Genomic DNA, 14,202 nt, shown 5'->3' on the forward strand with positions numbered 1-14,202 from the left:
ATCTCCCAACAAAACAACTCTTATTATCATCATTGTGTACCTTTCCTGAGTACGTCATCATTTACAATCCCTACTTACCTCCTGGGGTGGTCGGGATGCTGCATTACCGAGGACTAGCATGACCGAGATGAAGAACAACATCTCTGGAGATCGCTAACCCTCGAACTGGCGAGCCGTCCGTTTAACGCTGTTTCACGTTGTCTATTGTCTGTGACGTCACAATGAACCGTGGCCACGCCTCCTCCTCACGTCATACTTTTTAATATTTCAATAAACTCATTATTTTGTGAAACTTATTACTCGAACATCATGAACAGAGAGGGAAAAGTGTCATTTTGTTATTAAAGGTTCCTCCTCCTCTTCTTCTTCTTCTTCTTCTTCTTCTTCTTCTTCTTCTTCTTCTTCTTCTTCTTCACTGAAACTCCACCATTTGCTGAGAAATATTCCACTGGATTAAAATATCATTTTACGATCTTTTATTACACGGTTTAGCATTGTGGACTCCACCAAGACAGAGGTGAAAGGGCGTCGTGATCATTTTAACAAGGAGTGAATGGAAGAAATGCTGTAAAGTTCCACAGAATCAGATAATCATGTTCGGTTTAATTAATAGATATGGCTTCACTGAACACGTGATCATCGTTATTTTCTTCATTAAATATGTTGAAAGGAAGATTTTGATGTTATTTGTTTCCCTTTTACACTCCATTGACTCCGCCCCCCCAAGAAACGTTGGATTGGCCCCGCCCCTCCCATGACGTCTGTCGTCATCACGTTTGTTCACATCCGGTCTGACAGAACCTTCTCCAGTCTGCAGAATCATATGTTTACACCGATTAACGGTTTTTATTGCTTTTCCCCCAAACAGTTTGGCAGAGCGTGACGTCATGGTTTCTCTGATTGTTGAAATAATAATTATTTGTGTGCTGGTTTGTGCAAAGCTTTCCTTTCCCGAGACCTGGGGGGGGGGGGTATCTTCAGTGACCAAGTTTCCTGTAGAGCGCTCGCCAAGTGGCTTAAGCACTCGAGCAAGCATTCTATTCGAAACCGTTGATAAGGAACGGCCTGCTTGGCAAGCACGATGCTAGTTGCTTGATAACTACCTGAACACACCCATTCTCAACAGATTGAGACTCGAACACTGTGCTCTCAATTCCTCAAACAAAACGAGGAAAGTATCAAGTTTTCGAGGCAAAAAGTCTCCCTTTATTTCTGCTTTTTGCCCTGTTTTGGAGAGTGGCGTATATAGAGCCTACGGCTCTGAAGACGGACAGGAGGCCGAGGAAGAAGAAGAGTAGGAGTCACGTGGTTTTTTTTTTTTGGAGCAGAAAGAAGATGGCGGATTCGTTTTCGGAATTTCTCTGTGCGGCTGGTGTGGAGGACAGCTCGGACGAAGAGTGCGGTGATAATAAGACGAATACTCGAATTCGACAGTCTGCTGTTCAGCCGCAGACAATAATATCAAAGGTACACGCTTTTTAAATTTTAATTTTGGGTTTTTTTTTTTTAACAGGTGCGAGGTTCGATTACACCTGGCTTGTCTCGATGTAATTAATGAAGCGGAAACGGGAACGCTTTTGGCCATTCGGAGTTGGAAATACTTTTTCCCATTTAAAAAAAAACGTTTCAGAGCCACAAACGTGATTATCAATTGATACATCGGGATTCACTTTCGCTCTCTGCCGTTGGAGCAAGTTTCGGCGCGAACTGGGTCACGTGAACGGTCAAAGTCGCCATGATTGTTTGAATATTGGGGGCTAGAGGCCCGTTTGTGCACGGGATTGAATGAGCGGCCATCTTGTGTTCAATCAACGCGTGATGTGGTGTGTAACACATATATATATATATATATATATATATATATATATATATATATATATATATATATATATATATATATATATATATATATATATACACAAAGAAAGGGTGAGGAAAAAATAACATTTCCTTTTCTGTTACATACACGGGAACATCGGCCGAGTGTTTAAATGGCCGTCGGATTCGCAGGAAGCTGTGTGTGTGTGTGTGTGTGTGGGTGTGTGTGTGTGTGTGTGTGTGTGTGTGTGTGTGTGTGTGTGTGTGTGTGTGTGTGTGTGTGTGTGTGTGTGTGTGTGTGTGATATGTGTATATATATATATATATATTGTTGCGAATCTACAAGCCTAGAGCACACAGACATTCAGGTTCCGATAGCTCAGTTATTTCGATAAGTAAATGTGGATAGATAGCTCCCCGTCCCTAGTCTAATGGGAATTAAATGTTCATGCGCTGCGAGTTATTTTTATAGTTAGGATTTTTACATCAACGCCATCTTCATCAACAATGCTCTGCTCGCGGTATTCTCCCAGAGCTCGCCAGCAAGCACGTACTTGGGTGGAGTTCACGAAGGCCTGACGTCTCTCTCGCAAATCCTTGGCAGATCGGGGACGAGGTGGCCGTAAGTCAGTCAAAGGGCACAGAGCGAGCTCCAAGATAAGCACAGCCTCTTCGGGGGGGGGGGGGGAATCAAAATCCCCGACGCCCCCCCCCGACCAATCATGGAGAGGCAACGGAGATCCCCGGCGAATGAGGTGCGCGGAGGGGTGAGGCGCGTTCCCCCCCGCCCCGACGAGGGGCAAGTAGAAATGGACGGGACAGGTGGTGTGAAAAGGGTCTTGGTCGTAGTCTTCGTCTTCCTCTTCTTCTTCTTCTTCTTGTGGTCACCTGGTCGTTTTGGACCTGTGTCGCCGCTCCTGGACTCGTGCCGCTGGTGGTCTTCTGGCTCTCGTCTCATCACTGGTTCTGGGCGCGTCGCAGCGATCCCTCACCTCATCTCGCCGCCGCTGGATTCGGCTCGCCTCACGCTGGTGCGCGGTTCAAATCAGCTCAAAGACCACACGAGGTGGACAGGTCCGAGGCAGAATCTGGTCTTGAGCTCCCCCTTTCCCTCCGAGCTGAAGGCCTCAATAAAAACCACTTTGGGTCCGTTTCTTTTAGGTATGTGTGCTTGTGGCACCAGTCTAGTAAGTTGTAATTGTATAAGTGCTCTTGGCTGTACATACGTACTTCTCTATATTCGGATAACTCTGCTTCTTGCGTGACCCCCCCCCCCCCGCCCCATTATAAATAAACCCATGTGTTAAATGTATCGGTTCATTTTGTGTTTCTTTTATTGGTTTAACACGGTGCGTGTTGGAGAAGTAGCCAGGCTGTTGCCACTGTAAAAGGGACATTTGGACCGACGGGAGCTCGGTGACCGTCCGCACGGTTCGAGCACGCCAGCAGCTCGTTGCGTACGGGCGTCGTCGAGGGTGAATTTTCCCGGTAGTTTAGACGACGTGGGTATTGAGGTTAATTGAAATTGGCAATCGACCCTACCCCACATGGTCGACCTATTGGTGAACTTCGGTCCGATAAGGGACTCGTCGGCTCCGGAGTTATCTGGGGTGACGACCTATACATTCCGGGTGTTCCGTGGAACCGACTCTATTGCTCCATCTAGCGATCGTGCTCGCCACCGATACCCGGCCCCACAACTGTGTGTGTGTGTGTGTGTGTGTGTGTGTGTGTGTGTGTGTGTGTGTGTGTGTGTGTGTGTGTGTGTGTGTGTGTGTGTGTGTGTGTGTGTGTGTGTGTGTGTGTGTGTGTGTGTGTGTGTGTGTGTGTGTGTGTGTTACGGAAATGGCCCTTAGTAGGCTACTAAATACAGGATTAGCTCAGATCCCCCATTAAATGCATGTTTAGCTTGGCTGTTTGGTAAAATGGACGTTACATGTGTGTTGGGAGGTGTAGGATGCATGTTTTTATTGTTCGTACAGTGGTGGTGTGCCGAGGGCTCCCTCTTCTTCCTTCCCCTCTCCATAGGCCCCGCCCAGTCGGCTGAGGGGGAGTGGCCTGGACAGGGAGGTGGAGCTAAGTGGAGGAGCCAGTGGCTTCGAAGCGAGCGAACGAAGAAGAGACAGTGGTGATTCTGCCGGTAGAGAAACTGGACTTGGCGTGCCGGGTCTGTCTTCTGTGGCCTGGAGAAGCGAGCCAGGGCCGAATGACAGGCAGGGAGAGGACTGCAAGAGGTCTATCTGCCCTCGGCAGCGAACGGAGACCTCTTGGAGTGATTCAGTTTTGGGAGAGGAACAAAAATGGCAGTCGGTTTTGAGGCCATGAGCGCCGATAGGAAAAAGGAAAGTGAGTGATGCGATCGGCAGGGAGAGGACCTGGCTGCTGTGTGAGTTTGGAGTCGACTTCGAGCGGAGGTCATCGACAGGTTCAACCTGCATCTAACGATGGAGCCTCTGTCTCTCCCTACTCACCTCACGGCTCGACGACGTCTTGGAATCCCATGGACCCAGCCTGCCGGAGCCCAGCACCTCGATTTGGCCTTGTCTGGTGAACAGGCCAGGCCTGGACTTGTATGCTAGACCTTGAGAGAAACCATCTGGGACCCATCGTCGATCTGGCGGTCTTGTGCCGTTGTGCGGGGTCAGAGCGCGTGGAGACCGCGTGCCATGCGAAAAAGGAAGGTGAGTGCCGTCTCACCACACGGCGTGTTCGAGCTTGGGCTCAAATCCGTGGACATCGGCTTGTTACGAGCGACATTCGTGCTTTTGACACTTTCCTCTCATCTATGAAACATCACCAAGTACTCTGTCTTGTCTGCATGCTGTCTGTCTGTCTTGCCTGCATGTTGTTTAAGGCATATCTCGGTAGCGACCCCCTCGAAACTTGCAATCCGTAGTTCCCTAGTTAAGAACGGGTTATAGATTAATTAATACATTGTCGTGAATATTTTGCTTGTGTTGTGTTCCCCGATGTTCCCCAATAAATCTGGTTGTGCGTATGAAGTTGCCGCTATGGATTAATTTGTGTCACGTCTCAGAACGATCCGTTCGATTGGTATATAAAACCAAAATGGTTACAGACTGGCAGAAAACGCTCGGCATCTGACAAAACCAGTCTGTAACCGGGGTTCTATTTCCCCAGCTGGTAAGGTCCAGAATTACGTTGGTATCGCGATAGAAGACTCGTGACCCGAGGCCTGTGCTGAGCCAGCCGGCGTTATAAACCCCGAATGATTTGTGTGCCGGGCTGTGAATCTTGAGGTTGCGTTATTCTTTTCTATCTTTTATTTCAACAAACATCCCTGAACAACAGAAACGCCATCACATCCTCCTCAACGACAGCTGCAGCGGACACGCTGCGCAACAGTATAAGCCACATTACACCGACCGTGTGCAATCTGCCACCGAGTGGCTAATTTGCAAAAGCGGATCAAAAGGAGGTCTTCCCCGAAAGCACCCTGTGGCGTCAAACTTGGGGTTTCCCGTGAGGCTCACCAGGGGTGAAAGGTCGGAGGTGAAAAGTGGGCGGAGCCTGGGCTCAGGTCGAGAGATCAAAGAACGTCTTGCCTCGGGCCAATATAAAGGGAGGCGCTCAAACGAGTTTTTCAGTGGTTGTTCACCGGTGGAAGCTGACTTCGGAGATTCAACGCTTATTCAGAGGCTGATTCGGGAGACGGGCGGAGCTTGGAGAGTCGCGTGTCGGGCGAGATGTGTGTGCACGCCGATCGAGGAGATATTCATCGCTCCCAAGGATATTCGTCGCTGTCTGGCGTCAGCAGTCATCGCGTCGAACAGCCGGAGTCGAGCAAGCTGCGTCGCGGTCTGGGCAAATGGCCTTGAGTCGGTCGAGCGGCGCTGAGGCAGTGGACGGGTCATTAAAAGGGCATCAACTCTAAAAAGAGCAAAGACCCGTTCACTCCTCTGAGCGCATCGCTGGCCAGTCCCGACTGCCCAGGACGCAGTAAAGGCCGGACGACCACGGAGAACCGAGCAAGCCGCTCGCCAAGCTGCTCAAGCAGCCCAAGCGACTGGCGCGTTTGCGACGCACCACACCAAACAGAGACACCAAGGGTCACCGACCGAAAACCTTCGAGTCGCCACCAGGGGCGACAAGGTAACCTGCCCGGCCTCTTGGAGCCCTTCGGTCAACCAGGCTCAGAGTTTGAAATAAAGGCTCGCGAGCCCTATTCTTTTCCTGGGTTTTGTATGAAAGTCTGTTGCGCCTTGTCTTGTTTTAAGTGGCGCCTATTAAGTGCATCTCTTGTATTAAACCAGAGAACTGGTTAAGTGCATGATTGTGTACATTACATAATAGACATCGGCTGTAGGCTTTTGCTCGTGTCTTGCCCCCTTCCCCCATTGATTGCATGCCTGTATAATAAATGCCCCATTGTTTGAATGTACATCTGCTTGTTGCGTCATTTTCCACCCATTGACTGCCACAGCTCGTTCAGGAAATTAGCCGGCTATTAAAGCTGAATTAAAGTGGTAATTGGTCCGACACAGCTTGGCGATTCAAACCGCTCGGCATTGCAAACGGAGCGAGCGCGCTTCGCGGCTCGTTTCCCCACAAGTTCCGTCGAGGTATAAATTCTCGGTGCTTCTGTCCGCGCGGATAATTAGGTATATCGAGATTTGGCGATTAACCCTGTACCGCGTGGACAGAACATTCGCAGTTTATGATGCGTTAAGGCATTTTATTGTTCGTACAGTGGTGGTGTGCCGAGGGCTCCCTCTTCTTCCTTCCCCTCTCCAGACGATAGGCCCCGCCCAGTCGGCTGAGGGGGAGTGGCCTGGAGAGGGAGGTGGAGCTAAGGGGAGGAGCCACTGGCTTCGAAGCGATGGCAGGGTTCCGGGGTTATCCGGAAGGCTACGACTGAATTCCGGTTTTCAGCGGGTGCACGACTGTTTCTATATATATATATATATATATATATATATATATATATATATATATATATATATATATATATATATATATATATATATATATATATATATATATATATATGTATGTATATATATATATATATATATATATATATATATATATATATATATATATATATATATATATATATATATATATATATATATATATATATATATATATATATATATATATATATATATATATATATGTATGTGTATGTATATGTTGTTGTTGGTCTTTCGGCTGTTCCCGTTAGGGGTCGCCACAGCGGATCATCCGTTATGATCCGCATACTGATTTGGCACAGGTTTTACGCCGGATGCCCTTCCTGACACAACCCTGGTCGCCTCTTACGACACAGGGATATGGATTGGGTTTCGCCATGATTCCGGGCTGCCCTACACCCTCTCATAGCGCCCAGTGCAGAGAACCCGTCCTCAAGCGATCCTCCGAGTAGCCGGATTACAGGCGCACGCCACTACGCCCGGTATGCTATATATATATATATATATATATATATATATATATATATATATATATATATATATATATATATATATATATATATACATATATATATATATATCTATATATATATAGATATATATATCTCTCAAGTCGAAAACACCAGGGGGTTGACTCAGCCTGCCATCCTTCCGAAGTCGGCGAAATGAGTACCAGTTGTACTGGGTCCGGTGTATGCCCCGGTTAGAATAGGTGTACCATATCCCTGTGTGTCGTAAGAGGCGACCAGGGTTGCGTCAGGAAGGGCATCCAGCGTAAAAACCTATGCCAAATCATTATGCGGACAACAAAACGAATTTCCATACCGGATCGGTCGAGGCCCAGGTTACCAACGACCGCCACCGGTACCGGTGGTCAGCAGGGTACCAGTGGAAATTGTGCTCCTGCTGGGCGAAGGAGAAGGAGACGGGGAAGGCGAGTCCGGAGGCAGTGGGAGAGGGGGAAGGGTAGAAGTGTGCAGGTGAGAGTTGGAACTCTGAATGTTGGGACGATGACTGGCAAAGGGCGAGAGTTGGCTGATATGGAGAGAAGAAAGGTGGACATACTGTGTACAAGAGACCAAGTGGATGGGGAGTAAGGCGAGGAGCATTGGAGGTGGTTTCAAACTGTTCTACCATGGTGTGGATGGGAGGAGAAATGGTGTCGGCGTAATCCTGAAGGAAGATTATGTCAAGAGGGTATTGGAGGTGAGGAGAGTGTCTGACCGAGTGATGAGTGTGAAGTTGGAAATTGAAGGGGTGATGATGAATGTCATCAGTGCATAAGCCCCACATTTGGGGTGTGAGATGGAATATAAAGAAGATTTCTGGAGTGAGTTAGATGAAGTGGTGGAGAGTGTATCCAACGATGAAAGAGTAGTGATTGGAGCAGATTTCAATGGGCATGTTGGGGAAGGGAATAAAGAGGATGAGGAGGTGATGGGTAGGTACGGTCTCAACAAGAGAAATGTGGAAGGGCAAATCGTGGTAGAGTTTGCAAAAAGAATGGTAATGGCAGTGGTAAATACGTATTTCAAGAAGAAGGAGGAACACAGGGTAACATACAAGAGTGGAGGAAAGTGCACACAGGTGGATTACATCTTCAGCAGGAGATGCAACCAGAAAGAGATTAGTGACTGTAAGGTGGTGGCAGGGGAGAGTGTAGCTCGACAGCATCGATTGGTGGTCTGTAGGATGACTTTAGAGGTGAGGTTGAGGAAGAGAGTGAGGGCTGAACCAAGGACCGCATGGTGGAAGCTGAAGGAGGAAGACCGTTGCGTGAAATTTAGGGAGGAGGTGAGACAGGCGTTGGATGGTGGTAAAGATGGGTGGGATGATTGGGCAACAACAGCAGAAGTTGTGAGGGAGATAGCTGGGAAGGTACTTGGTGTGACATTTGGACAGAGGAAGGAAGATAAGGAGACTTGGTGGTGCAATGAGGAAGTACAGGAAAGTATAAGGAAGAAGGGGTTGGCGAAAAAGAAGTGGGATAGTCAGAGAGATGAAGGAAGTAGGCAGGAGTACAAGTAGTGGTGGCGAAAGCCAAAAAGAGAGGTGGCAAAGGCTAAGGAAAAGGCATATGACGAGCTGTATGAGAAGTTGGATACAAAAGAAGGGGAAAAGGATTTATACCGATTGGCAAGACAGAGGGACCGAGCTGGGAAGGATGTGCTGCAGGTTAGGGCGATGAAGGACGCAAATGGGAATGTGCTGACGAGCGAGGAGAGTGTGTTGAGAAGGTGGATGGAGTACTTTGAGGAGCTGATGAATGAAGAAAATGAGAGAGAGAGAAGGTTGGAAGAGGTGGAGATAGTGAATCAGGAAGTGGGGTGGATCAGTAAGGATGAAGTGAGGACTGCTATGAAGAAGATGAAAAGTGGAAAGTCGGTTGGCCCAAATGGTATACCAGTGGAGGCATGGAAGTGCTTAGGAGAGATGGCAGTGGGGTTGTTAACCAGATTGTTTAATGAAGTCTTGGAAAGTGAGAGGATGCCGGAGGAGTGGAGATTAAGTGTACTGGTTCCGATTTTCAAGAATAAGGGTGATGTGCAGAGCTGTGGAAATTACAGAGGGATAAAGTTGTTGAGCCACACCATGAAGTTGTGGGAAAGAGTAGTGGAAGCTCGGTTGAGAGGGGAGGTGACGATCTGTGAGCAGCAATATGGGTTTATGCCAGGAAAGAGCACCACTGATGCAATGTTTGTTTTGAGAATGTTGATGGAGAAGTACAGGGAAGGCCAGAAGGAGTTACATTGTGTGTTTGTAGATTTTGAGAAAGCTTATGATAGGGTGCCAAGAGAGGAGTTGTGGCATTGTATGAGGAAGTCGGGAGTGGTGGAGAAGTATGTGAGGATCGTGCAGGATATGTATGAGGACAGTGTGACAGCGGTGAGGTGTGCGGTAGGAATGACGGAAGGGTTTAAGGTAAAAGTGGGATTGCGCCAAGCATAGAGTCTGAGCCCTTTCCTGTTTGCAATGGTGATGGACAGGTTGACGGATGAGATCAGACTGGAGTGCCCATGGACTCTGATGTTTGTGGATGACATCATGATCTGTAGGGAGAGTAGGGAGCAGGCTGAGGCGAGCCTCGAGAGGTGGAGGTACGCACTGGAGAGAAGGGGAATGATAGTCAGTCGGAGTAAGACGGAGTACATGTGCGTAAATGAGAGGGAGGGTGGTGGTATGGTGCGGTTGCAAGGAGTTGAGGTGGGGAAGGTGGATGGGTTTAAATACTTGGGATCAACTGTCCAAAGTAACGGAGAATGTGGGAGAGAAGTGAAAAAGAGAGTGCAGGCAGGGTGGAGTGGGTGGAGAAGAGTTGCAGGAGTGATTTGTGACAGAAGGGTAGCTCCAAGAATGAATGGGGAAAGTATATAAGACGGTCGTGAGACCAGCTATGTTGTATGGTTTGGAGGCGGTGGCACTAACAAATAGACAGGAAGCGGAGCTGGAGGTGGCAGAGTTAAAGATGCTGCGTTTCTCGTTGGGAGTGACGAGGATGGACAGGATAAGGAATGAGTATATTAGAGGGACAGCGCAGGTAGGACGGTTTGGAGACAAAGTGAGAGAGGCGAGATTGAGATGGTTTGGACATGTGCTCAGGAGGGAAGCAGAGTATATCGGGAGAAGGATGTTGAAGATGGAGCCGCCAGGCAGGAGGAGAAAAGGAAGGCCAAAGAAAAGGTTCATGGATACGGTGAGGGCGGACATGCGGGTGGTTGGAGTGTCAATGGAAGATGTGGAGGATAGAGCGAAATGGAGACGGTTGATCCGCTGTGGCGACCCCTAACAGGAGCGAGCCGAAAGAAGAAGAAGAAGAAGATATATGTATATATATATATAATCCCTGTGTCGTAAGAGGCGACCAGGGTTGCGTCAGGAAGGGCATCCGGCGTAAAACATGTGCCAAATCACTATGCGGATCATACGATGATCCGCTGTGGCGACCCCTAACGGGAGCAGTCGAAAGAAGAAGAAAAAGATATATATGTATATATTGTTATGCATTCGGCGGTGGCGGGATTCACACCCTACTTTTGACAGCCAAATGGAAATTCGGCGTCACTTAACAGCACCGCCGTCTCCGGGGTCATAACGCCAGCTGGCTCGGCACAAGTCTCGGGTGACGCGCCTTAGATCACGATACCAAAATACACCTGTGCCTTGCCAGCTGAGGAAATAGACCCCGGCTACAGACTGGATTTGTCAGAGACCGAGCGGAGTCTGCCAGTCCGTAACCCGTTTCGGTTTTATATACAAATCAAGCGAATTGTTCCTAAGCACGGCACAAATAGGCTCAATCGCGGCAACTTTCATATGAATCGGCCAGATTTATTGGGGACACATCGGGGAACACACAACACAAGCAAAACATTCACGACAATGTTATAATCAATCTATAACCCGCTCTTAACTAGGGAGCTACGGATTATGGGTTTTGAAGGGAACCCTAGCGAGATATACCGCAGACGACATGTAGACAAGACACAGAGTACTTGGTGATGCCTCATGGACGAGAGAAAAAGTGTCAAAGGCACGAATGTGGCTCGTGACAAGCCGATGTCAACGGATTTGAGCGCCCAAGCTCAAACACATCGTGTGGAAAAATGGCGGCGTCCTTTCGTCGCACTGCCCACGCACACAGCCTCAGCGCGTTCAGCCCCCGTAAGGTCGACGGCACTAGAGTGGAAGGTCCACGGTGTGCTCCAGCTGGCTTTTCACAAGGTCCAGCATACGAATTCAAGCGGTGCCTGCTCACCAGGTCAGGCCAAATCGGGGTGTTGGGCTCCGCAGGCGGATCGACGGGATTACAAGACGTGTCGAGCTGTGCGGTGAGTAGGGACAGTCAGAGGCTGTCACTGGACTCCGCATGAACCTGTCGAGGATATCCTCATGAAAGTCCATCGCCGACCCCTCATGCCGTTCCTCCTGCCTCTTTCACGAAGCAGATCGCAGACAGACACAGCCGTCCCTTACACAGCTGATCGCGACTCCCACTCATCGTTTCTCTCCAGCAGAACGCAGACTGACCTCATCCAATTCTTCTTGCCTTTCGGGGCGGCCCTTTTCACGAGAGACGATCACAAAAACCCTCATCCAGTTCCTCCTACTGCCGATCGCCCGACTCGACGCTCAGGCAGATCCACACCTGCCTTTTCGGCGCTCGCTCTCCTGGACGCTCAGGCAGATCCTCACCTGCCTTTTCGGCGCTCGCTCTCCTGGACGCTCCCCCAGGGACCCGTGATTGGTCCATCACTCGAGATTGCAGCTGCCCTCCACCAATCGGCTGCCGACACTCCCAGAGCGCTGTGCGGGGCGAGTTCGGAGAGGGGAAGGAAGAAGAAGAAAACCACCTCTTGGCACACCACCACTGTATGAACAATGAACAGCCTGCTACACCTCCTGACACATGTAATGTCCAATTACCGAACAACCTGACTAAGCATGCATTTAAAGGTCCCCTGACATGCAAAATAAACTTGTTATTTATAAATTAACTTGACCTTCCTCGTGAAGAAATCACCATGTTTTTTTAAAAAAATCAAAAATGGGATAATTAGAGCAATATTTCGATCATTTTTGGAGCTATTCACAACTTGCTATGCCCCGCCCCTTAAAAAATGGACTTCAGCGAATCGCAGCGTGACGTCACATACAGTAACTCGCACAGAGTGAATTGACTCGAGAGTCGAGATGTCTTGCACCTTATACAGTACATACAAATGCATTTTGCACATGTTAGTGCAATCCTTGTGATCGTCTTAATTCCAGTTATTGTTTCGTGAAAGTTTAAAATAGTTTCAGCCGTACTTTCGAAAATGCCTGCAAGATGTATCGAAGCAGGATGCAGCAATACAAGCAAAGACGGTGTAAGCCTTCATATAATCGTCAGAGAATATGGACATCTAAAGTGAAGGTACTGCTTCCTTTGGCATGCTATTCATTAACATTTAGCCAAAATGCTGTAATAAAAGAAAAGGAAAAAAAAATGTTTGCACAACTATGAAAGTCAAATTTATCTGTCCTATTACACGGCCTCATAGCCTCGGGACTCTTACGCATTGACTTATAGAATATACATTGTGTGCATGCTAATACAAGTTACTTGTCAACTCCAGAGTCTAGACTTGGCCGATAAATCTGACGTGCTGTAGCTTTATTTTATTATTCTCTTTTCTTCATTGTTTTCGACTGGTGCTACATGACGACATTAGGAATAAAATAAATAAAAAGGCAACAGAACGTCAGATTTATTGGACTACTCGACAATTGTATCGCAAGGTGTGTTCTGCACACAAGTTTTCTTCGTATCCGACAGTGAGATTGCTTCGTTTTATGCGCGGGGAGATACGGCCGATGACATGCGCCGGCCTTGTTTGTGATTAATTCGCCGTGGAGCAACATGTCCGCTGCGCTGCGCTGTTCACGTCATCTCACTAAAATATTTCTGATGTCGAGCAGTATGCAAGTCGAATTTACATTATTGAATTACGAATAGGATTTAGTCGAACCAGTTGTTATTTCCGAGTCTTTCTTCGATGTCCTCCCGATCATCACGAACTCTGGGAATTTCATTGCCATTTTTCTCTGCTTGTCCTGCTTCGGGCTCGAACTGGGAAGGCCATACTTCATTTCCAGCTGCCTGAACTTCACCTCCCGTGACTATGTTATCCCACAATTCTCCATGTGATTCAGACCAAAATCCTTCATTTCTCTCACACTCACTGTCATTACCAGACAAATCAAAGTTCATGTCATCCATTATTCAAAACCAAATGTTCGATTTTTTTTTTTTTAAAGCAGAAATGAACGAAGCGATTGAGTCGACCAATCAAATGTGGAAACACACAGAAAGCCAATAGAATCATGTAGACCACCAACGCGAGTAATTAACGTGCAGCCTTTGACATCCTTGTAGTTGACGTCATGTGGGTTATGCCCCTTTTAGGATAATTTTTAGGCGCGTTCCCGAAGAGGTTTGTCTTTTAAATTTAAACAGAATGAGTATTGTGAAAAAACATTGTCAGATCTGAAATCACGATGAAAAACTCCTTTAGGACATACTGTGGGGAGAACAAGTATTTGATACACTGCCGAAATTTGCAGGTTTTCCCACTTACAAAGCACGTAGAGGTCTGTAATTTTTATCAGAGGTACACTTCAACTGTGAAAGACAGAATCTAAAACAAAAATTCTGAAAATCACATTGTATGATTTTTAAATTATTAATTTTCATTTTATTGCATGAAATAAGTATTTGATCACCTACCAACCAGTAAGAATTCCGGCTCTCTCAGACCTGTTAGTTTTGTCTTTAAGAAGCCCTCCCATTCTCCACTCATTACCTCCATTAACTGCATCAGTTTGAACTCGTTATCTGCATAAAAGACAGCTGTCCACACTCAATCAATCAGACTCCAACCTCTCCACAATGGGCAAGACCAGAGAG

At 47.5% G+C, this 14,202-nt stretch overlaps 1 protein-coding gene across 1 annotated transcript in view; it reads left to right on the top strand.

The window, feature by feature from the left end:
- The first annotated feature begins 1,294 nt into the window (after nt 1-1,294).
- The window catches only part of ASZ1 (ankyrin repeat, SAM and basic leucine zipper domain containing 1), a 192,412-nt gene continuing 179,504 nt past the window's right edge, over nt 1,295-14,202 (top strand). Inside the window, exon 1 of the mRNA XM_085897857.1 lies at nt 1,295-1,467. Coding sequence (XP_085753983.1) covers nt 1,336-1,467 — 132 coding nt within the window. The 5' untranslated portion in view covers nt 1,295-1,335. The remainder of the gene's footprint in view (nt 1,468-14,202) is intronic.

This window comes from Eptatretus burgeri, chromosome 10, assembly GCF_056783735.1.
Source record: "Eptatretus burgeri isolate ZD-2024b chromosome 10, Ebu_testis_v1, whole genome shotgun sequence".
Taxonomy (NCBI): domain Eukaryota; kingdom Metazoa; phylum Chordata; class Myxini; order Myxiniformes; family Myxinidae; genus Eptatretus; species Eptatretus burgeri.